General features: G+C 46.9%; 1 protein-coding gene across 1 annotated transcript in view; it reads right to left on the minus strand.

Moving 5' to 3' along the window:
- Positions 1-22,905, minus strand: part of PARP16 (poly(ADP-ribose) polymerase family member 16) — an 85,875-nt gene that overhangs the window by 38,455 nt on the left and 24,515 nt on the right. Inside the window, exons 2-3 of the mRNA XM_069625109.1 lie at positions 20,828-21,023; positions 3,423-3,560 (exon numbers count right to left, since the gene is read on the minus strand). Of these exons, the coding sequence (XP_069481210.1) occupies positions 3,423-3,560; positions 20,828-21,016 (327 nt within the window). The 5' untranslated portion in view covers positions 21,017-21,023. The remainder of the gene's footprint in view (positions 1-3,422; positions 3,561-20,827; positions 21,024-22,905) is intronic.

The raw sequence follows: 22,905 nt of genomic DNA on the forward strand, positions 1-22,905 counted from the left end.
TATTAGTTCTGAAATTCTGGTAGGACTGGTCTACTCTCAGTTTAGGAGGCAGGGAGTTCCATAGTTTGGCCGCTTTAGCTGGGAAGCTATTACCTCCAATCGTGGATAGTTTGAATCTGGGGGATTGACAAGCCGTCCCGGTTTGCTGATCTGGTTGGTCTTAGGGATGTCCGCTTGTGGAATCTCTCGGCGAGGTAGGGAGATGCAGCGTTGTTAAGAGTTTTATGGGTAAGCGACGCAGTTTTTAGTAGGATTTTGTCCGGAGCCAGTTGGTCTGTCGTCTACTCTCAGAAACGTGCTCTCTTCTGGAGATACCTAAGGCCGCTCTAAGGGCATTGTTTTGTAGGGTTTGGATTCTTGTAATGATAGATTTGTTAGAGCCTATGTAAAGGGCATTACAATAATCCAGGGCATTACAATAATCCGGACGGGACAGAATGAGGGCGCTGGCCAGGATAGTACAACTACTGTTCGAGAGAAATGGCTTACCAGTTCTAATGAGTTTACACGTGTACGCCGTGGAGGACGCTAGCGTGTTGACCTGTTTAGAAAAGGATAAGGTAGAGTCGAGGTAAAAACCTAATGTTTTTACCTCCGGGGCTACCTTGATGAGGTTGCCGTCAATTATGAAGGAGGAGTAGTCAGGTCCTCATTTTTTTAGGTTAGTAGGGGTACCCAAAATGGCGAGTTCTGTTTTATCATCATTCAGGCATAGACCATGCATGGCCTTGCATGCCTGGATGATGATGTACACTCTATTCATCGAGGCCAAATCCTTGTCATAATCCACTGTAAGTGGGAGGAGGATCTGAGTATCATCTGCATAGTTCGTGTAGGTGATATCAAGATGGTCCAGATCATTGAAAAAGGGCTTGGTAAAGATATAGTACAGTGTGGGCGAGACGCAGGACCCCTGTGGCACACCGCAGGAGATAGGTATCGGGTCTGCCACTGCTGAAGGTGAGAAGACCCTCATTTTGCTGCCGATTAGGAAAGAGCTAATCCGAATTATGGCATCTTTGGAGAAGTGTGCTGCTGTGTCGAGATGGTTACATAGGATTGTATGATCCACCAAATCAAAAGCAGCCGAGAGGTCCAGGAGGAGAAGCAAAGCTTATTTACCACTGTCTCTAAGCTTGCGTCTTGAGATCGAGGAGGGCAGTCTCCGTTCCATGTTGTGGACAGAAGCCTGACTGTCTAACAGGTGGTGTAATTCCAAGTATTTTTGAATTTGCATGTAAGCCACCTTGTCTAGTATTTTTTAGAAGGACGGGGACTGTTGTAATTGGCCTATAGTTGGTAGGTGTCAAGGGATCTAGAGTAGTTTGTTTTTTTTTAGAAGTGAGAGTACCCACGATTCTTTGAGGTTGTTGGAGATGGTGCCGGTGGTAAAGGAGGCGTTAATGAGCTTGGCTATGAAAGGTGTTAGGTCTCGAGCCGCATCCTTGATGAGTTGTGCCGGGCAGAGATCGCCCTGACAGTTGGATGGTTTGAGAGACAGAATAATTCTTTCCACCTTGATGATAGATACTTTAGAGAAGTTAAATCAGGTGGGATGGATTTCAGCGGTGTTCACGGATGTTTTAGGTGTGGGTGGAGCATTTAAAGAAGCTTTTCTTTGGGATATTTTATTTTGTAATGTAGATACTTTGTTGGCTAGTGCGTGTTGGATATCTGAGCACCATTTTTTATCTTTGGTGCAAGTGTCTGGTATTGTGATGGGAGTCTAATTCTTTAAGAATAGAAAATAATTATTTCATATTGGAGTTAGCTTGGGAGATATGGGTGTCGTAGGATTCCCATTTAGCAAGGCAGATTTCTTTTTTATAGAGGGATGAAAGTTTGGTGAGCTTTAGTTTGGTGGCTTCCGATGGTAGTAGTTTCCATGCAGCCTCGCAATTTCTTTTTTGTTGCCTTACATTATTTAGGAATGGTGTAAACCATTCGTTTAAATGGTTTTTTGGCTTACTTGGTCTCAGTTTAAGAGGGGCAATCTGATCTAAGGAGGAAGCCATAATTTTGTTATACTCATCGACCAGGCTTTCTGGGTCGGTACTGTCAGGAAGTGAGTTAAGAGTGAGGAGAATAGCAGGGATACGCCTATCCACTGTAATGCTCTTTTTATTTATAGTTAGGCTGGGTGGAGCTTTGGGGACAGGTATGGAAGGGTTTCTATTGGTAGAAAGCGTAAATGAGGGCAGGTAGTGTCAGTCCAGGCCAACAATGAAGTGGAGAGGATATTGGTATGGCAGTTGTAGTCTGCTACCCAATCTAGTATTCTCCCTTTGTTGTGGGTAGGGGTTTTGCTTCTTTGGGTAAGGCCAAGATTTTTGCCGTTGCCAAGGCAGACTGATCGAGGAGTCATTGAATCCCAAGTTGAGGTCCCCAAGTAGGAGTACTTGCGTGAGCTTTTGAGGTTACTGGAGAGTATAGTATGGATATCTTCCTCAAATGTCCCAGTTGGGCCCGGAGGGCGGTAGATCAGGTGGATATTAAGGGTCTGGGAGTCTATTAAGTACACTAGATCTGATGGGATCGTCTGAAAGTGGTGAGTGGTTGCAAGATTTTAGTGTGGAGGAGTTTATTAGTTAAAAGATGGGAGGGGTTGGTGTATTGTTGTGTGCACGCTCTTGATTATAGATTTCTTTAAGAGAATCCGGTGTGGGAGGAAGGAGGATGTTGCGCTCATAAAAGATGCGTTTGTGTGAAGCGCTGATGTAAAGTCAGGGTTGGGAGAAATTGGTTACTTAGCTCCTAGTTGGTTGATATTTGCTGTTGGTTGAAGAGCCAAGTCTCGAGCCGTTTCCTGAACATCAAGTCCCTCGAGAGATTGAGGCTCAGTCTGTGGCCAACACCAAGCGGATTAAGTCAAATAGTCTAATAGCACCACGGACCAGTGTGATCTTGGCAAAGATCCAACGTAGCCCAATGTCTAATGTACCCAGATCACTTCTGCAAAAGCCAACATCCAACCACAATAGCCAAGAAAGAAGTTCCAGAGCGTTTAATCCCAAAAGATTAAGAATTACTTATTGACTACATGTTGGCAGAGACTAAGGGACAGAGTGAAGAGGTGACAGACTATGGTCCTGCAGACAGACAGCATTTGCGTTTTTCAGTTGCCCACCTCATTATCACAGTTGTACCGAAACCTTATAAATTCTGTAACAAGAAAGACTTTTGAACCTTAAGAACTTGCCTTCAAGTTGCCTCTTGAATGCTTGGTCGGGGCAAGTAGTCGGTGAGCGATAGATGTTGACGGACAATCATCGAAGTAACAGGATTGACATAGTAAAGGAGGGAATTACAGTACAAGTCTAATACGGAGAAGAACAGAGGGCTTGCGTGTTAAGGGCTGGCAGCCAATTATTATTATTAAGACGAACAAAGTGAATCAGTTTTGGGCACACAGCAAACCTCACCTCCGTTTTCTTTTCCGTGGTAACGCTTAGCAACTTTGATGACAAAATCCACTCCAGCAGATCCCACAGTCGGTGGTCTTTTTTAGCAGCAGACTGCAGAAGCTCCTTCAGGTTCGGCAAAACAGTTGTGTCTGCAAGCTAAGAAGAAACACAGACAATGAACAGAGCAATATATATGCCATTTCTGTATATTGTATTTACTGTAGGCTAAATACAAATTATTATTAGAACAACAAAAAAATCCATCTTCAAAATTCTGAGCCCACTTGAGATTACACCCTCCGGTTGGTTTCAGGATTTTCACCTTGATGCAATTTTAATTAGAGAAACAAAAACTGATGCGTTTAGAAAACTCAAAATGAAGGACTAATTGAAATGAAAAAGCAATGAACACCACCCAATGTGAATGTGCCCAAAGCTAGGCACGTAACATTACAGACTGCTTCGACCGTCACATGAACTGTAATTGAAAACCATGGAATCCAATAGGACTGGCAATGAAAAAGCAACCATTGAGATCCTAGAAAGCGGCTAAGGTACTACTGATGGTTTTCTAGCTCAGCAGGACAGTTAAAGACATTAATTAAAACACAGTTTCTTACATCAAGTTTAACAGTATGTGTGACAGAATGCCATCTGGGAGGGTGTGCAATCCAGAGATTTGTTCATTTTTGCTATACAAAAAGATGGTGGTTTTCTCGCTCAGAAAGCATTCTGCTAAACACGTCTCACTTTTAAAATGGCGTTTTGGAGAGTGCTTGGAGAGTGCTGTTCGGTTGGTGGTCTCTCTGTGGTCTGCTTCCTGAAGCTAATTCAACTTTTAACAAAGGCCATTGTGGACGTTACTGTGCCTTTCATTCTGCATTATTGCAGGAGGCAAAGCTAAGCCCTGCCTACTTAACCCAGCATGCCGTATTTACACAGGGATCCGTGTGCATTCGCGCAAGCACTTAGTGGAGTGCTTACTGCTTGGAGAATGCTGTTCGGCTGGTGGACTCTCTCTGGACTGCTTCCTGAAGCCAAGTCAACTTTCAACAAAGGCTGTTGTGGACGTTACTCTGCCTTTATTTCTGAATTATTGCAGGGACGGAATCCATCAAACCCTATCTAGACTACATAGCTGTTTAAAAATAGCTGTTTAAACAATTATTTCCATCTGTTTCAGAGGCCGAGTAAGCCCCGCCCACTTTACCCAGTGTGCCCCATTTACGCAGGGTTCTGGGGCGCATTCTCACGCACGCTTCGTGGAGTGCTTGGAGTGCTGTTCGGCTGTTCGGCTGTTCAGCTGAGCAGCCGAGCAGCCTCTCACTTACTTGGCCTGTTCTTCGTGCCTCATGTACAGCGGTGGGTCAGACAACTTCTCTGGCGTAGAGCATACTGGACACCAAGTTACACTATGGAGCTCTACACCTTAAAAACAGATATGCCACCTGTAAAATCACTAGCAACTTTAGAAGCAACACCGTTGGCTCCGCCCCCACCAGTGTATCCCAGTGGAAGTGATGATACTGCATACAATTCAAGGAAACACAAACGATCTGTTATGTTATGTTACTTCTTAAGCGCACGGCCACCAAAAGGTATCTTGGTGCTGGAAAGAGATAGACCAGCATCCATGGCGGAAGCTACTGATAGAGCAGGCATGGAGATGGCTATATAGCTCATACTGTGTCCCGGTCCTCCCGTTTTCCATTCAGGCACTACTAAAGCACAGGCCACTCTGCAGTCGCAAATACATGCGGCAGGGATCATTGAGACTCAGCCTCTGTACATTACCAATGAGGAACGACTTGCGCAATCTACACAACTGGCAGCTGTGGTCTGCGCGTCCGCTGCAAAAGGTCCGCCAACTGAGAAAAGCCAAAGCACCTGCCCCCCCTGCAGCTGCATCGCGTCCATTACCTCCACGTCCACTCTTCCTCGTCCCAGTACTTACCTCATGAGGCACCCGCCTCCGACACAGGACCTTCTTCTATTTCTTCTTATTTCTATAACTCCTCCCCCACACCCACGTCACTTAGTTTAATTTTTCCTGCCTCCGGCAGGTTGGGCTTGTTTTTTCTTCCCGGCGCGGGGCGCTGGGGAGCTCCGAATGCTGGCCCCCTGGTGGGGCTGTGTGGCGGGGCCTTCGGCTCCTTCAGGTGTGGCAAGACTCCTGGGTTCCCTGCGGGGCTTGGGACCCGGTTGAGTCAGGCTGCCTTGCCTGGTTTCTGCTGGGCTTTGGCCAGCGCAGGGCATCGTGGCCCGGGTTCTGGGAGAACGGACCCGGGTTCAGGTAAGGAGAAGGGGGGCATGTTTTTCCTGTTGCATGGCCATGCTGCATGGGCGGCTGTGCACGGATTGGCGGCTCCTTTTTCTTGTTTGAGCCACGTGCTCCGGAGGAGGGTGGGCTCCTCCTCTGATGCTGCAGGCATGTTGCCATAGGAATTAATTGATGTTGTTCCTATTGGTTATTGTTCTTTCTGGCCTCTATTTGAATGTGGGAGAGGCACGTTAGCAATTGTTTGTATGTGGAGCCTTGGTTCAGTGTGCAGGGGTCTTTGGTGAAGCAGGCTTCCTTGGTCACTGTTTTTGGGCTTACTCAACATGGGAAAACATTCTGCAAAGAGCAGGCATCTGGTCCTGTCTTCTTCTTCTTCGTCTTCCTCTTCTCCTGATTTACACAGAAAGAGAAAGAAGAAGGCTAAGCGTTTTTCCCTGACCAGAAAGGATTTGAAGAAGCTGCTTAAGCATCGTAGAGGGAGTCGCACACACGCTCATGGACACAAGCGCAGGCGTCTGTCTTCCTCATCCTCCTCTTCTTCTGGCGCTGAGTCTTCGGCCTCTTCTTGTTCCTCTTTGGCTGATGCTGAAGGGAAGTATCTGGACAGAGAGGGAGTGGAGGAGGTGCTGGCTCAAGTTGGAGATTGCATGGGATTTTCAGAGCCCCTGGTGCCGGTGGAGGGGGCCGACCCTTCTATTCGCCAGTATAGGCATACACCTAGGAAGGGGTTGCCTTTGGTTTCCGATATCCGGGAAAAAATCCTCCGGGAATGGCATGACCCGGAGAAGATTGCAATGCCCCGCTTCATGTCCAAACTTTACCCTTTGAAGGGCGAGACTTTGCTGTCTGATCCAGTTGAGGTCGACGTTATCCTCGCCAGCCTGGTGGGTCGCTCCTCTATGTCGGCCGAGGAGGCGGCCGTCCGGGATCCAGTGGACCGCCGAGTTAATTCCGGCCTTAAGAAGGTTCATGCAGGGGCGCATCTGGCCCTTCGAGCAAATATCTATGGTTCCTACACAGCTGAAACAGTGTTGAATGGTTTCAGGGAGTTGAAAAAGGCTGTCAATGAAGGCTCTGATTGTGCCCCTTTGCTTACAGACATGCAGAGACAGGTTGAGTTTTTGGCTGATCTGGCTTTTGATGGGGTGCGTGGTTCAGCCATGGCCATGGGGGCTGGTATATCTGCCCGGAGGCATTTGCACCTAAGGGACTGGAAGACTGATGGGTCTCAGAAGGCGGCTGCCCTGAAACTTCCTTTCACTGGGTCCAGGCTTTTTGGTAATTGCCTTGAGGATAAGGTGCACAAAGTTTTTAGGGCGGACAAACATGCTGACAAACTTCGACGCAAGCCTCCTTCAACGGCCAAGAAATCTTCCTCTGGGGCTGGTCCAGTGACCAACAGGTCTTTTCCTGGCTCCTCATCACATTCTTTTCGGAGGGCTAGGGGGGTCGGGGTCCTCCACGCTCTTCACGTCCTGGCCCGGCACCTAAGTCCTGACGGTTTGGAATTGCCGGTGGGCGGGCGGCTCCGGCAGTTTTTTCCAGTATGGGAAAGGTGGTGTTCCGACTCATGGGTTCTGGACACAGTACAATGGGGGTATCGAGTGCATTTCCTGTCTCCTCCTATCCAGCATTGCATGGTTCGGACTGTGGTTCCCAGGTCTCGGCTCAAGAGGTTGGCCATGGACGCCGCGCTCTCCGAATTAATGTTGAAGGCGGCCATCATGCCCGTTCCTCTCCCTGTGCAGGGTCAGGGGTTCTACTCACGGGTGTTCCTGGTCCCCAAACCTTCGGGGAAGTACCGTCTAATTCTGGACCTCAAAGCCCTGAACTGCTTCGTCCAAAAGGAACACTTCAAGATGGAGACTTTACAGAACATTCTTCCGATGTTAATAAAGGGGGATTGGATGACATCTCTGGATCTCCAGGACGCTTATTACCATGTGGCTCTCCGTCCCTGGCACATGCAGTTCTTCCGCTTTGCAGTGGGATCCCGACATTTTCAGTTCAGGGTGCTCCCGTTCGGACTGCGATCTGCCCCCAGAGTTTTCACCAAGCTGGTGGCTCCCCTGGTGGCGCACTTACATCTGCGGGGCATTCAGATATTTCCCTACCTGGACGATTGGTTGGTCAAAGCGTCCTGCCGGCAGACTGTCATTTGTCATCTCCGATTGGTCTGCCAGGCATTACAGGACTGGGGTTTCCTGGTCAACTGGCAGAAATCCCAACTGGAGGCTTCTCAGGATCTAGTTTTCATTGATGCACAGGTTTGCACCAGGATGGGGAAGGTGTTCCTGTCCCTGGAGAGGGTCCGTCGCTTGCTGACTGTTCTGGGCAGGGTTCTCGGGAGGCAGTATGTCCCGGCCCGCCTATTGCTGAAATTGCAGGGGCACATGGCTTCTTGCGTGTTTCTAGTTCCCTGGGCCCGTCTTCATCTACGCCCCCTGGTGTCCTACCTTCTCTCCCACTGGCTCCCTTCATCTCAAGCTTTCGAGGCTTTGATTCCGGTGTCTCTGGCGCTGCGGGTCTCCCTGCAGTGGTGGTTGAGGGTTCCGAAACTACGGGCTGGGGTGTCCCTGATCATTCCTCCGGTGACCACACTTACTACCGACGCCAGTGGAAGGGGCTGGGGAGCTACGTTGGGAGTTCTCTCTGCTCAGGGGTTGTGGGATCCGGAAGAGAGCCATCGGACATCCAATTGGCGCGAGTTGTGTGCCATTCTCCGGGCTCTGGTGAACTTCAGGAGGTTGCTGATGGGCCGGGCAGTTTTGGTCCGGACGGACAATACGACAGCTTTGGCTTACGTCAACCGCCAAGGGGGTTCCGGCCGATCCTTGAATGCCCTGGCAGCTCAGATAGGTGCTTGGGGGGAATCACATCTGGTGTCCCTGGTGGCTTCACATATCAGGGGGGTGGACAATGTTCGGGCGGATCTACTCAGCCGCCGGGTTCCCTCCTCGGTGGAACTGGTCCTCTCGACCCAGGTTTTTGCAGAGATCTGTGTCAGGTTCGGGACCCCTATTCTGGACCTGTTTGTGTCTCCAGCCTCAGCAAAAGTTCCCCTCTTCTGCTCTCGTTTTCAGACAGAGGGTGCGTGGGGGGTGGACGCCCTCTCTGTGCAGTGGCCTCAGGGTCTCCTTTATGCTTTTCCACCTATTCCTCTTCTGCCTCGGGTGGTTCAGCGCATCAGAATATCCAGGGTGACTGTATTGTTGTTCGCTCCGTACTGGCCCCGCCGGAGTTGGTTCCCCTCTCTGTTGGAGCTTCGGTGCCAGGAGCCTTGGCTGGTTCCGAAGTGGCCTTGTCCCCTTCTGGGGGAGCTACGGTTGGGGGTCCGCCAGATACAATGGGCAGTGTGGATATTGCACGGGCTAGGCTGATATCTCAGGGGTTTTCTGGTCCTGTGGTGGATTCCATAATGAATGCTCTTAGACCTTCCACTCTGAAGGCTTACGGCAGACATTGGAGCCATTTCCGGGACTGGTGTGGGCGGTCTGGGATTCCACCCCTGCGTTCTGGCCTCCCCGCTATCCTTCAATTCCTCCGGGATGGGTTTGACAAGGGCCTGGCGGTTTCCACGCTTTGCTCTCAGTGGGCCTCCATAAAATTCCTTTTGGGGGACTCTGATGGGCACTTGGATGGGGAGGTGTTGGTGGGGAAGTTGCTCAGGGGTTTTTCTTCTTCCCGTCCTTGTACTTATAAGGGGCTTCCTCCTTGGGATCTCCCTCTTGTCTTAAAGTTTCTTCAAGGGCCTCCTTTTGAGCCCATTTCCGAAATTGATATGAAACATCTGACGCTGAAGACTGCTTTTCTGATTGCCATAACTTCTGCCCGTAGGCTTGGGGAGATTGGGGCTCTGTTATGTCACCCCCCTTTCCTGAGGGTTCTGCCAGACTCGGTGGTGCTGAGGTGTGATCCGAAGTTTCTCCCTAAAGTTGTTTCTCGTTTTCACACCTCTCAGGATCTGGTTCTCCCTGCCTTTTTTCAAAATCCGCAAACGCCAGAAGAAGTGGCTTGGCATAGCATTGATGTGCGGCGGGCGGTGTTGGGAGTACTTGGCTAGAACTGCCCCTTTCCGCCGCTCTGACAGTCTTCTGATTACTTTTGGCCCGGCTGGGGCTGGGCGTAAGGCATCTGTAGTGTCCATTAGCCGATGGATCCGTCTTGTGGTCTCCATGGCCTATGTGGCTTCGGGCCTGCCTGTGCCTGCGCACGTTCAGGGGCGGTCCACCAGAGGTTTGGCGGCCTCATGGGCCGATGCTAGGGGGGTTTCTCTACAGGAGATATGTAGAGCTGCCACTTGGGCTGATCAGAGCACCTTCATCAACCACTATAGGTTGAATGTCTCCCACTCGGGGGTTGGTTCCTTCGGGGTTGGAGTTTTGTCTGTGGGGATGTAATATTGGAGTTATTAAAGGTGTGCGTTTCTGCACTGTTTTGACTCTTGCCTCATTGGGACCTTTTTCCCCGTTTGTTGCTTTGGTATACCTCATGAGGTAAGTACTGGGACGAGGAAGAGTGGACGTGGAGGTAATGGTCTGATTACTTACCGGTAATCTTCATTACTCCTAGTCCTACTCTTCCTCGTCACAGTACTGACGACCCTCCTCACCCTCCCTGCGGGGAAGGTCCCATGCTACGGCTTGGTAATATGAAACTAAGTGACGTGGGTGTGGGGGAGGAGTTATAGAAATAAGAAGAAATAGAAGAAGGTCCTGTGTCGGAGGCGGGTGCCTCATGAGGTAAGTACTGTGACGAGGAAGAGTAGGACTAGGAGTAATGAAGATTACCAGTAAGTAATCAGAACATCTACACATGTTCTAGGGACTGTCTTGTGCTCTCAGGTCCTCAGCACAATAATCCATTGCAGCCTGAGGCGACCAGACGCCAAGTTGAGCAACTCAGGCGAGAAGTGGTAAATAAGGATGCTTGTCTAACATGTATGGATAAATCCCACAAGTATTCCCCATCGAAAATGAATCTAAACTGTTGGGGATTGCCTTTAAAAGTCCATGATGCCATCGCCTTTTCACTCACTTAATGAAGAGGGGAACAGACAAGGTCAGCAAGCTCACAAACTGCTGACGCGCTCTGAGGAAAAGATCATTCCGTAAACCCAGCTTGAAGCGCCTCAAATTTCTGAAGCATTAAACCGGTCTCACTCGCCAATTCTGGATCCCGACTCCACTAGCTCCTCTGTAAAGTCATCTGTTGTAGGTCTTTCGCGAAGCCCACACAGAGACCATTCTTCAGGCTGAAGCAACTGCAGACTTCTAATCATGACACCATACTAACAGCACTGAATGACAGGGTTTATACTTTAATCATACAATATGAGGCCATGAATATAAAGGCAGAAAGTCACCAGGTGTCATTAGTTAACGTTGACATGGAATTGTTCGTGCTGGCTGCCCCAGTGAAAGACATGAAGGCAAGCCTGCCGTCACAGTATCGCAGCCAAGGTGCTCCGCTGCCAAGCACACAACTTGACACAACGGCCCGGAAGGATGAAATCTAGGCAGGTTTCACGATGGAGAAGAAATTGGGCTTGATTGTAATGCACAAGACCGGCGGGCTGTGGGTCAGAGGCAGTGACCGAGCCTCGAGAGGAACCCATAAGCAGCTATATGCAGTTTTTCACTTAACCCACAGGAAAAAGAAAAGAAAGGGAGGGGCTAAAAAAGAAGAAGAAATCAAAAAACACCCCAAGACAAAAGAAAAAAAACAAAAATCTAGAGCTACCCATGAAAATTGCGAAAACCCATACCAAAACCTTTATAAATGCCCCAACTACACCACGTAGATCAAAACAATCTAAACTGAAACAAATTCCGTATTTGCTGGAACATGAGCAACCACATAATCTAATGGAGGAAAAGGAATGGACCGCCTACTAAACTGCTCAACCTATTCTATAACAATACTCCCAGATACTAATGTTGATCAAATGGGGACGGAAGAATCAGGCAACAAGGAAGATCTGATTTTACTGTAGATTGCCAGGACAAATCAAAAGAGAGTTTCCTCACTATGGAACAGACAAGAATGTTTATTACAAAGCATGGGAAATGGGGACCAGCTGTTCCAATCAAATTAAAGATTGATATAGCTGAAGACCTAGACAGAGCTGTTAATTTACGCCTGGGTACTCGCAAACATCAGAGTACAGAGCCCCGATAAACACCTCCAAAGAGGACCTTAGGTGAGGTAAAGAAAATAAATAAATAAAACCCAAATAATCTCCCAGGAGCCCACAATGAACAGCCAGAAGGAGTATGATCGAGTTCCAGGACAGGCGCACCCTGAAGATGAAGGATAGAAAACGAGGGGGTCCATTCCCGAATAGAACCACCATACTCAGGGTTTTTAAGCAAAATAAATAAATAAATAAATAAATCAGCAAAAAGAAGAATCAAGGGATATTGAATCAATCCAATTTTCAAACTGCCGAAAATTGTATACTGTCACCCTGAGGGTCCCTTCACTAATAGTGAAAGAAATAAGGAGTGAAAAAACGTATCCGAGAAAGGTGTCTTACTCTGAATTAGGAGCTGACATTCTAAGATCCCCAAGTAAAGAGTAGTCTAATTATACACATTATGAACCCATTCAAAGAACTGTAAGCGTTCAATCAAATAGCCTTAATAACCTAAGCATAAAAAGGAATTATTGCACAGATGAAAGGGACCAAGTAACACATCAAAGATCGGTTGATAAAACAAACTTCCTGGGTATCCCTACATATTATATTATCCCCACCAAAAACATTGCCGTACATATGGTCGTTTGTCTCGCCATAGGCGATATTTTTGAGGGAGGTAATTTGTGGGAGCGGCTGTTGTGGGGGTGTCCCCCCGAAACATTTAAAAATAATGCAGGGGTGTCCCCCGCAGGGTCCATGGCTCAATATCGCTGCAACAATATGGCGATATTTTTATATCGCTATATTTTTGGAGGGATATTAACACTTGGAGGCACTTCCTGGGCATGAATTTGAAATACCTTAAACGTCGAAAAACGCATCCCAGTACAGTAATGGCAGGATAATCCTACGCAGCCCTGTAGGATGGCTGTGTGGAACACCAGAGGATTCACGCACCTCCAAGACGTAAATAAAATCACACAATCTGGCTAGATATGCTTTGATCATACTGCAGGAAACTTGTCTTTCTGGCTATCCGATATGGCCAAATTATGACATTGCGTGTATCCCAGCCATCAAAAAGGCACGGGAGACCGATGGCAGGTCTCACGAGTGCCCAAAAAAGTAGAGGGGCTTGCACACTCCTTTTCTAATCCCCTAAACTGTATTACTTTAAACCTGGCATTCAATGCTACTGTGCGTGTGTACATTGTGAGAAAACTGAAGGTGTCTCACTGACTAGTCCCCGGGGATCTGTCATCCAGTAGGCCAGACACAGCCATCGCTATTGGATCTGTTCCTGGGGGTGGACTAGTGAGGGAGGATGACCTGGATGAGGGGTCCTCGGGGAGTGGAAGTGGGACACCGAAGGGTGAGACGCTGTATCCCCTTCCTTATGACACCTTTTCCCCATTCTGCCTGGTAGGATACTCAAACGCTACCCCCCCCCTTTTTCCCCACACAAACACTTTCCCACAGCATGAACGACAACGGATCTATACCTAAGCCATTTACCTGACATGTCCCAGCACAAGGGTCAGGCAATTGCAGACAAGTACACACACCAAACTACCCTTCCCCTCCCGCATTGGGATAAAAGGCAGAGCACACAAGCACACTCTGAGCAAGGCCGAACGCACAAGGAAGCAGCCATTCCAGATGGCAGTTCAAATGGAGAAGAAAGGTGGCGAGATCTAAAAGGACGTCAAGAAGGGAGTTGCCTTTGCCCTTTTCAACCCAGATGCGTGAATCCTCTAACAAAAGATATGCAAGACCGGGAATTACAGCTGAAAGGTGGTGTGGCAGATGTCAGCGGTACATGTAACCCTCCAACACTGATAGTCGGGGTGGGAAGACGTGGTGGCCCTCGAGGTACCGTCCTTCACTCCAGCGGAAAAAGTAACAGAGCGAGTTCCACACAGCCGCTGAGTCGGAAACACCGATAGTACACCGGCTTGTGTTAGGCTCAAGGTTGCAGCAGCAGCCGAATAAAGATAAGTAGACAAAGGTTGTTTTTTTTAACAAACTGTATCGGATTCAGAGTGGTCCAGAGTTACGCAGGTGCTCAGTCGAGGGGTCTTTGACTGGTACTCCTCTCCTGAGCAAAAGAGACTGTATTGAATATAAAAGATAAAGGAAACTACAAATATCAAGAGGCCATAAGGAAGGCCGTACTAGGTCATACAAAGGTCAAGTCAAATCCTTTGTACAATCGAAAGTCCTTGACACATTGCATAAGTTTTGTGGTTACAAATTGGCGTTGGCACCCGGCTGAGGGGAACACTGTGTGAACTGGAATGGTAAAAAGCCTGCACTTGTCGGCTAACAGAGTGAACCCAGCGAGACGAGATCACCCATTGGAAGTCTATGTTTGAATCGGAAGCGCTTTGGTTGGTCTGAGCCCGGACGAGGGAGACCTAATCTGAACCTTGTGCTATTGTTTAAAGAGATTAAGAGTTATGAATGTCATAGAGGAAGAGGGAAGCTAAGTAAAGCAAACTGTGATACTGGGGCCTTAAGGTGAAGCCTGACTGGGGGCTTGAGAGAAAGCCTTACCGGGGGCTGAAAAGCTAAGGGAGGTGAATCCTGCATTGTATTAAAACACCCATGAACATTGTGATGACAAGTGTGAACCCGACTGAGGGATGTCCACAGTGAGTGGTCGGTCTGAACCTGAATGAGGGAGGCTGACAGTTGAGAAAAGGATCGAAACACGGCTTAGTGGGATCCAAGGGTGCCAGGTATTCACCCCACATAAAGATTACCCGAAGGAAATGTTGCTTTGTTGTTTTGGTTTATCAGGCCCTCTGAAGCAGGAGACTTTGCATAAGACGAGACTTGGGCACAGCAGGCCCAGATACTGAAAAAGGAACTGTAACCTCGTACTGGAGAGGCCCAGGAGTGTGCTGTGATCAGGAGTCCTGCCGTGTCCCGTGCTAGAAAACATGGTGAAGGGAGACCCTGGATATAACATCCTGATTTATCATTTTTGTGAACAGTTCTTTCTTTTCTTATGAACATTATCCCACACCGTTTTGTAATATTGCGGTAAGGATCAGCAATTCGTTTCTTAGTATAGGCCCTTTTTTATTTGACTAGACTCCACTTGGGCAGTATTATTTGATGGTCGTAGCTTGTTCCCATCTTAAAATGAGGTTTAGATTAGGTGTTTATCTCACCCATGTTACAGTTTAATAAACACCCTTGAACTGTAATCACTTGTGTGTCTTACTTTGATGCCATGCCTTTCTTACAACATACACACGTAAAACCACATCTTTTCATCCAACTCCTGTCCCACATTTTCCTCTTTCAAGGAAGGTCTTCCCGGGAGGCAATGCCTTTTACCATACGATAGATGTTGGACACTATGCCACTTGCTCTTGCAAGGTCACAATATATTTCATGAGTGGAGTTACAGTTGGATCCAACAGGAACTCGGATGACCAGCTACAGAATGCCACCCTAATCCTAAAATACTGGAAATCCAGCACAAAAACACTTCCACACTCATCCTCGACCTGCTCCCATTTTACAAACTGGCCTTATGCATAGAAATCGTACTTATGGTTTATCCCTATATTTGACCCGGACTCCCTGATTTCAGTATCACAAATATTCCAAATTCCCAGTTCAGAGGTATATGGGATCTGTACCTGTATTCTACTCATTAAACGCATCCAGGCCCCGATGGTACACGCCACTGGGTCGAACAGACATTTCTCGTTTACTTTCATCTATCACCAATGCCCCCTGTAAAGAATATGGAGTGTCTTTCCACATGCACATGTAGAAACAGGGGGATCCGGACATCGAGTATGTTGTGAAAGAAGCCTGAGCAGCGAGCAGCTAGGTAGTATAACTCTAGATCAGGCGCATATAAACCTCCATTCTCAGACGATCTAGTTAACGTTTCCCATCTTATCCTAAGTGGTTTGGGATGCCAAGCCAACCTCATCTTCAATGACTGAAGCGCTCTAAAAATTGTCATTGCTGGACAAACTAGAATATTCAGAAAAGAAGTCCAACAACTATGGCAATATTTATTTACTCACATTTGTAGAGCGCACAGCAGCCCTTGGGCAATATAATTATTTTCATCACTGCAACATGGTCTAACAGTGTGAGTGGAAGGGCAGCCCACTGATCTATCGTTTTCCCTAGTTTTCCCATGTACGCCAAAGGGTTGTTCCGCAACAGCAATGTACGGTCCCGACTCACTATCTCTTCTAAGTACTGTACATGACTGTTCACATTTATACCTACCCAAACCCTGGGGTCTGTATGCACAGTCTGTCAAAGAAAAGAAAATGGATTTTGTCCAATTCATTTTTAGACCCGAAACCTCCCCCAAATCGCTCTATTTCATCCGTGAGAGGCGGTAAATTCTGCGTGGGGTCCTTTAACATACAGAATAATACAGTCTGTATATCAATCCCCCAATAAGAGCTCACATTCCTATACTGCTCTGCTCATGGAGCATTCCAAGCGGTTCACCAGAGGAGCCACAGCAATAGCAAATAGCAGTGGGGGAGGGACACCCCTGGCGAGTACCCCATCCCAATTAAAACGAGTCGGACCAACAACCATACAATCCAATCCTTGCTGCGATACCCGAATATAGGAGCTGCACGCCGAATAGCAAAACCAAAACAAATGCCTCCATGGTACGGAATCCAAGGCCTTTTCCATATTGAGCAAAGACCCCAGTGCCTGCACCTCTGGGTCTATCTGTGTTAGGACCACAAATCATCTCCTCCAAATTAAGTGCAGTGGAATGCCCCAGAATAAAGCCATATTGGCCCAGGTGAACAAGCCTTGATAAGTACGGAAGGAGCCGGTCGCAAAAACTTGAGAAAAATCGTCATATCTAGGTTAATTAACGAGATGAGCCTGTACGAAGCACACTCTGTGGGGTCATTATCTGGTTTGGGAATAAGATAAATTATGCGTTCCCTCATCGTGGGAGGGAGGCTGTTTGTAGTGCTTCCTGCCAAACCTGAAGCATCTACTTAGCAATATTTGGCCCAAACTCATTATATAATTCTGCTACGATTCCGACCGAACCAGGCACCGTAGATGTTGTTAGGCTTGTAATGGCGGTTAAAACCTCTGTGAGGGAGATCGGTTCATCCAAAGTCGCTCCGGCATCACAATCGAACTGCCTCATGGGGAGATCGGCAAGAGAGCAGTCCCATCCCTTCCTCAACTTCGATGTTCTTAAATAATGACTCATAAAACGTATGGAAAACTCCCAACATCAACTCTGGTTCAGACACCACCTGCCCATTCTGATCTTTATCACAGCAATATCTGTCTGGCCCCATTTCCCCTCAATAAGCAGGCTAAGCGACGGCTGAGCTTACCCTCTTCACCATAACTGAAGGCTCTAGGATGAAAGGCCAGATATCTCAATTCTCCATCTGCCACTATTCAGAACTGTTCCAGGGCAACCCTAATAGATGCCAAAGTGCTCTCCGTAAGTGGCTGAGCCAACCCAGCCTGCCACTTTAATGTCCTTTCAAGATCGTCCAATAGATATCGAATCCCCTTGAGCAGACAATGTTTAAGAACGAAACAACGACTGTGTAGACAAACCTTGGAGGGCTCCCATATAGTCCCCATAAAGGGGGCAGACCAAAGATTTTTGTTGAAAAAAAGTGGTACTAATGTCTAGAACCTCTCTGTTGAATAGTACATCGTGCAAGGCCTGCGCCTTAAGCTCCAAAATGGCCTAGAAATAATCAAGCCGTGCATTCTCCATGTCCCTAACACCGGAGATTGGTCCGAAATGGTTCACGGGAGTAAGGTGACCTCCACCATCCTATGCATTCGCAAATACATAATCTATGCATCCCATCCTATGTCCCTCCTCCTGCACCCTCCCCCCGGACCCTATTGGTCAATTTTCCTGCATGAGTATGGTAGGGCCTAACCATCGGCACACCGGCTCCCTGTGTCTGTTTCCACCTTGGCATCAGGTGAGCCTTGTGCTGTGTGGTCCCTCTGTGCCCCCCCCCCTTCACCACCATGATACTGGGCTTCCTCATGCATGCCGTTGCGGGCTCGAAAACCCGTCACACCCAGACAGAATTGTGGATGCTGGCAAGTGCTGCCCTTATATAGAATTGGAAATATTAGCAGCTGCGGAAATTGGATAGAATTTGTGAATGTTGGCATGCCACACTTAGAATTATGAGCGTTAGCAAATGCCACACTTGATTATAATTGAGAATGTTAGACTGACACATCTAGATAGAACTATGAATGCTGGCAAATGCCCCACTTGGTTGGAACCGTGAATTTTAGCAAAGGCCACAGACAGAATTGGAAATGTTAGCAACTGCAAAACTTATATAGAATTTGTGAATGTGGGCAACTACCACACTTGGATAGAATTGTGAACATTGGCCTGCGTCGCATCGGGACAGAGTTGAGAATGTTTGCATATGCTGCACTTGGATGGAGTTGGAAATGTTGGCAGGTGCCACACTTAGATAGAATTATGAATGTTAGAAAGTGCCACTTCTGGATAGAACTGTGAAAGTTGGCAAATGCCACACTTGGATGGAACTGCGAGCGTTGACAACAGCCACACTTGGTCAGAATTGGGAATGTTAGCAACTGCGAGACTTAGATAGAATGTGTGAATGTTGGCAATTGCTGCACTTGGATCGAATTGTGAACACTGGCCTGCGTCGCATCGGGACAGAGTTGCGAATGTTGGCAGATGCTACACTTGGATGGAATTGTTGGTAGCAAGTGCCGCATTCGTCATAACTGAACATATGACTGTGTTTCATCCACTCTGCAGGAATCCCAAATCTAGGTGTAGCCTCCATCTTTGTCTATCCTTATGGTGACAGGTAATGTACCGTGAAGCCAAGGCCCCTCACCCACTTTACAGGATCCCCAAATCTGGATGTAGCCTCTACCTATTATATGTTGAAACCCACTTAACGGGGAACCTGGCCCGTTCTCCCAACATGCAGGATTCCCACGTCTAGATATAGCCTCCATCCTTGTCGACTGTATAGTGAAACATAGTCCATTGTGAAACCACAGTCTCCCCACCACATTGCAGGAAGCTCGAACCTGGGCGGGGCCTACATCATTCTTTTGTATGGTGGAACGTGGTGTACTGTGAGACCCAGGCCCTCGCCCGCCATAAAGGATTCTTAAATCTAGGCATCTAGCCAAACTACAAAAAGGTCAGCTACAAGACACACAACCCACTAGCCAAAAATCTGAAAACTTCTGCATACTTAACTCTCGCAGAAATCCACACAAACACCTCTCGCACAGCAAGCCACACGCACTTCACCACACCGCAACAAACATACAAACCACACGAGGACTGACATCAATCCGATACTCGCACCAATGCTCAGTGCACGGTGTATACTGAACTGAAGCTGCCAACAGGACATCACTTATCTCTCGCTATCCTACTTTCTCTTTACCATACTAACCCAACCCACATTCTCGTTTACAGATCCGCATGAGCGCCTGGGGACCAATTCCGTAGGTGACAGTGCGCGGTACAACTACAAATACCTTCAAAATTAACATTAATATTTATATGGATGTAATTGCAAGCCAAAGTCTTTCTAAAAAAGGAAACTGCACAGCGTGATAAAAGGAATGGTTTCTTTCCATTCAGCTTCTTCTGTGTTGTGGGTAGACGCTCATGGAGCAAACAGAAACACTGTGCATATTTATTTTCCTAGCATTTTAGGATTGTAGAATACATACGATGGAAGTTGCAATTGAGGATTAATCACAAATTATGCATTTTTTCCCAGTGAAGGCAAGCCAGTATTGAACAATGTTATTTTTCAGAGTTCCTGTGCTGTGTGCATAACCATGGGGGGGCAAATTTTGTACACATATAATTTAATTTACACTCCAATTATAAAAACAAGTATGCATGGTCTGGTTTACATCCATTCAACCTTGCCGTCAATGTGGTACATTACTTTAAAGGGTCAGTGGCAGTAACGTCTTTGCTCAAGGGTGAGCGATTGTCATTACACCAATCACAGGTGTTATAGCCTCTCCAATCTTCAAGACTTCAATTAAAATATTCAAAACCTGACTCGCAAGGAAGTGCAAGCACTGCTCAAAAACAAACAAATGAAAGTTACATTTGTTGTTGAAATAGAAACTCTGCAAAACCTGTCCATGTGATAAACCAGATAGGTATTTAACTTTATGTAGCGCTTCATGCATGGTTCATCCAACATCTAGGCATTGTGATTAATATATCTCAGTTGATACTCAGTTTACCGACCTCTGAAGGATGTTAGCCAATAAGATAACTCAGCTGGATGAGCGCTCGTTGCTGCAATCTGTGCGTGGTCTGTAGGTTGAAGGTTTGAATCCCAGCAAGGCCAACTCATCCTTTCAAGGTCGATAAATTAGTACCAACTTCAGTTTGGTGATAATTGTGATAAATATGTTCTATGTACAGCGCTTTGCAAAAAGCGCTATATAAGTAACAATTTGACTATGAGATTAGGTATAGATTTTAGCACAGAGTCCTTGCCTCTCCCTTTGGATCATTATACCATAACATTGGCATACTATTAGGTAGTAATAGCTCCATGAAATGAGGATTTTCATTGAACATCAAAAGACAATTCTGCTGGGGAAGCACAAAACACAAGACAATTCATGTTTGCTTTTGTAATTGGCTAGGTTTTTGTGTTTTCAACATTTAAGTATATACAGGAGAGATCAAATGGCCAAACCTTAAAGAAATAATGAAAGATATATTCTGTCACAATGCAGAAAGCTGATGCACGGTAATGAGTTCCATACAGTTTTTGCACACGTCGGCTGGATGCCACATACATTTTACTATCTTGGAAAGGAGAAAAGTCATTTTTACTCTCTTGAAATCTCAGTTTAAAAATAGGGAGTAAAATACTCCCACCTGAAAATCGTATCTAGAGCACTGGTTATGATCATTCATTATTTTCCATGCTGCATACTTACCAAGGCATCAAAGTCTTTATTCTCTTCATGGGTGTAGAGAGACGGGAAAGGACGCAGAACTGAGTCACGTTTGTAGCTCTGTAAGGCAGACACAAAAAAGCTACATCGAAGATCCGCAGCCAGAATATCTTTCGCTATGATTTCCTCGGTCTTCTCTTGAACAACATCCCTGTGGTTTGAGGCCTGCATTCCTTACCTGATAAGAAAGAAAAACCTGCAGTCAAACAGAATCATGTCTACAAAACAAATACACACAGATCTGCCAAAAGCACAAAGTGTGCCAAGAGAGAACAACTGTTTCAAACCCTTAGCGTGAACATTAGGATTATGCCTGCATTACATACAATGACAGATCTGCTTTAAGATATGGCAGTGGAACAGAGCCTTCTGTTCCGTGAAGGTTGCTTTTGAATATCACACAAGAAGATAGTCTTTCAGATGTGTGGCTATCAAGGACCTCCAATGACTAAATTAGGTGGGTGTGGGGAAATGTGATTAACAATATGAAGGGCGTTACCTTGAAAGCAACATGTGAACTTACAAGATGAATGCACCAGCTGTGTGAAGCACTCCATTGCTCTATGAAATGTACTTAACATACAAAGGGAACTGCTTTTCTCAAAGTACAAATGAACTGGAGTCCAGGAAATGGGGAGGGGGTGGAGGGGCTGTTGAGAATCCTGAGAAAGTCTAGGTCTATGTGAGCCTTATTATGAACCAGGAGAAACCAGAGATCTTAAGAAAGCCACAAGTAATTGTTACAAAAGCCAAGGAAAAGCCTGAAGCCTAAAAACTGGGCTAGGCTAGGAAACCCAAGATGAAAGCAGAGGGGCCTGAAGTAGAGCCCAGACTGAGAAACCACTGCAAAAACCGTCCCAAAGGAATGACAATGCATTACTTACCGTAAAAGCATTTCTGATGGTTGTATCTGCTTAGATTCACATGCTGTGCATAGGTCCGACATCCAGTGGTCACTGCGGAGTATTGCATTTTGTTTTTCGTAGTCGAAAAGGGACGTCGACAAGGCGTGTCTGAAATACTATCCCTATAGTGACGTGCGTTGTACCCACAATCCCTCACGCGTCGAGGTCCCTCTGTTTGTATTTTTCTGCCCTGAGGGAGCCTTCTAGACGTGAGTGAGTACAGAAAAGAGAGATATAAAAGGAAGTCTATGTTCCTTCCATCCGAGCGGGGAGGAAGGGTGGGCGTATGTGAATCTAAGCAGATACAACCATCAGAAATGCTTTTACGGTAAGTAATGCATTGTCTTCTGATGTTTGTTAATCTGCTTAGGATCACATGCTGTGCATAGACTAGCGAGCAGTACCCAGAGTTGGCGGTGGGCTATGAGAAGGAACAGTAGAGAAAAGATGTCTTAATACTGCCTGTCCCACCTGGGAGTCAGATCTCGAGTGTGCATCTAGACAGTAGTGTTTTGTAAAGGTGTGCACAGAACTCCAGGTAGCCGCTTTGCAGATGGACTCAAGGGGAACATTTGCAATGAATGCTATGGACGCCCCCGTGCCTCGAGTAGAGTGTGCTCTTGGCTTAAAGGGCAGTTCTCTCTTAGCAAGAGTATAGCAGAGAGTGATGCATTGAACAATCCATCTAGAAATAGTGGACTTTGAAACTGCATCCCCTTCTCTTCCTGCTGCCACCGAGACGAAGAACTGATTAGTCTTCCTCAGTGGTCTGGTTCTTTCCATGTAGAACATGACCGCTCTGCGCACATCTAGTGTGTGCAGAGTTTTTTTCTCCCAAGTTGGAAGGATTTTGAAAGAACGTTGGCAGTTCTATAGACTGGTTTACGTGGAATTTCGAGATGAATTTCGGAGCAAACCTTGGGTGCGTGCGTAGAACCACCTTATCTCTGTGAACTGTAACGAAGGGGTCTAGAACAGAAAGAGCCTGTAGTTCACTTACTCTTCTGATGGAGGTGATAGCTATTAGAAAAGCAGTCTTAGGAGAGGTGTTTAAGAGATGCTTTGTGCATAGGTTCGAATGGTGAGCCCATGAGTCTGGTAAGTACCACGTTAAGGTCCCATCCGGGAGCTGGGTCAGCTATCGGGGGGTGTATT

The sequence above is a fragment of the Ambystoma mexicanum genome, chromosome 11, assembly GCF_040938575.1.
Source record: "Ambystoma mexicanum isolate Mex_15411 chromosome 11, UKY_AmexF1_1, whole genome shotgun sequence".
In the NCBI taxonomy this organism is placed as follows: domain Eukaryota; kingdom Metazoa; phylum Chordata; class Amphibia; order Caudata; family Ambystomatidae; genus Ambystoma; species Ambystoma mexicanum.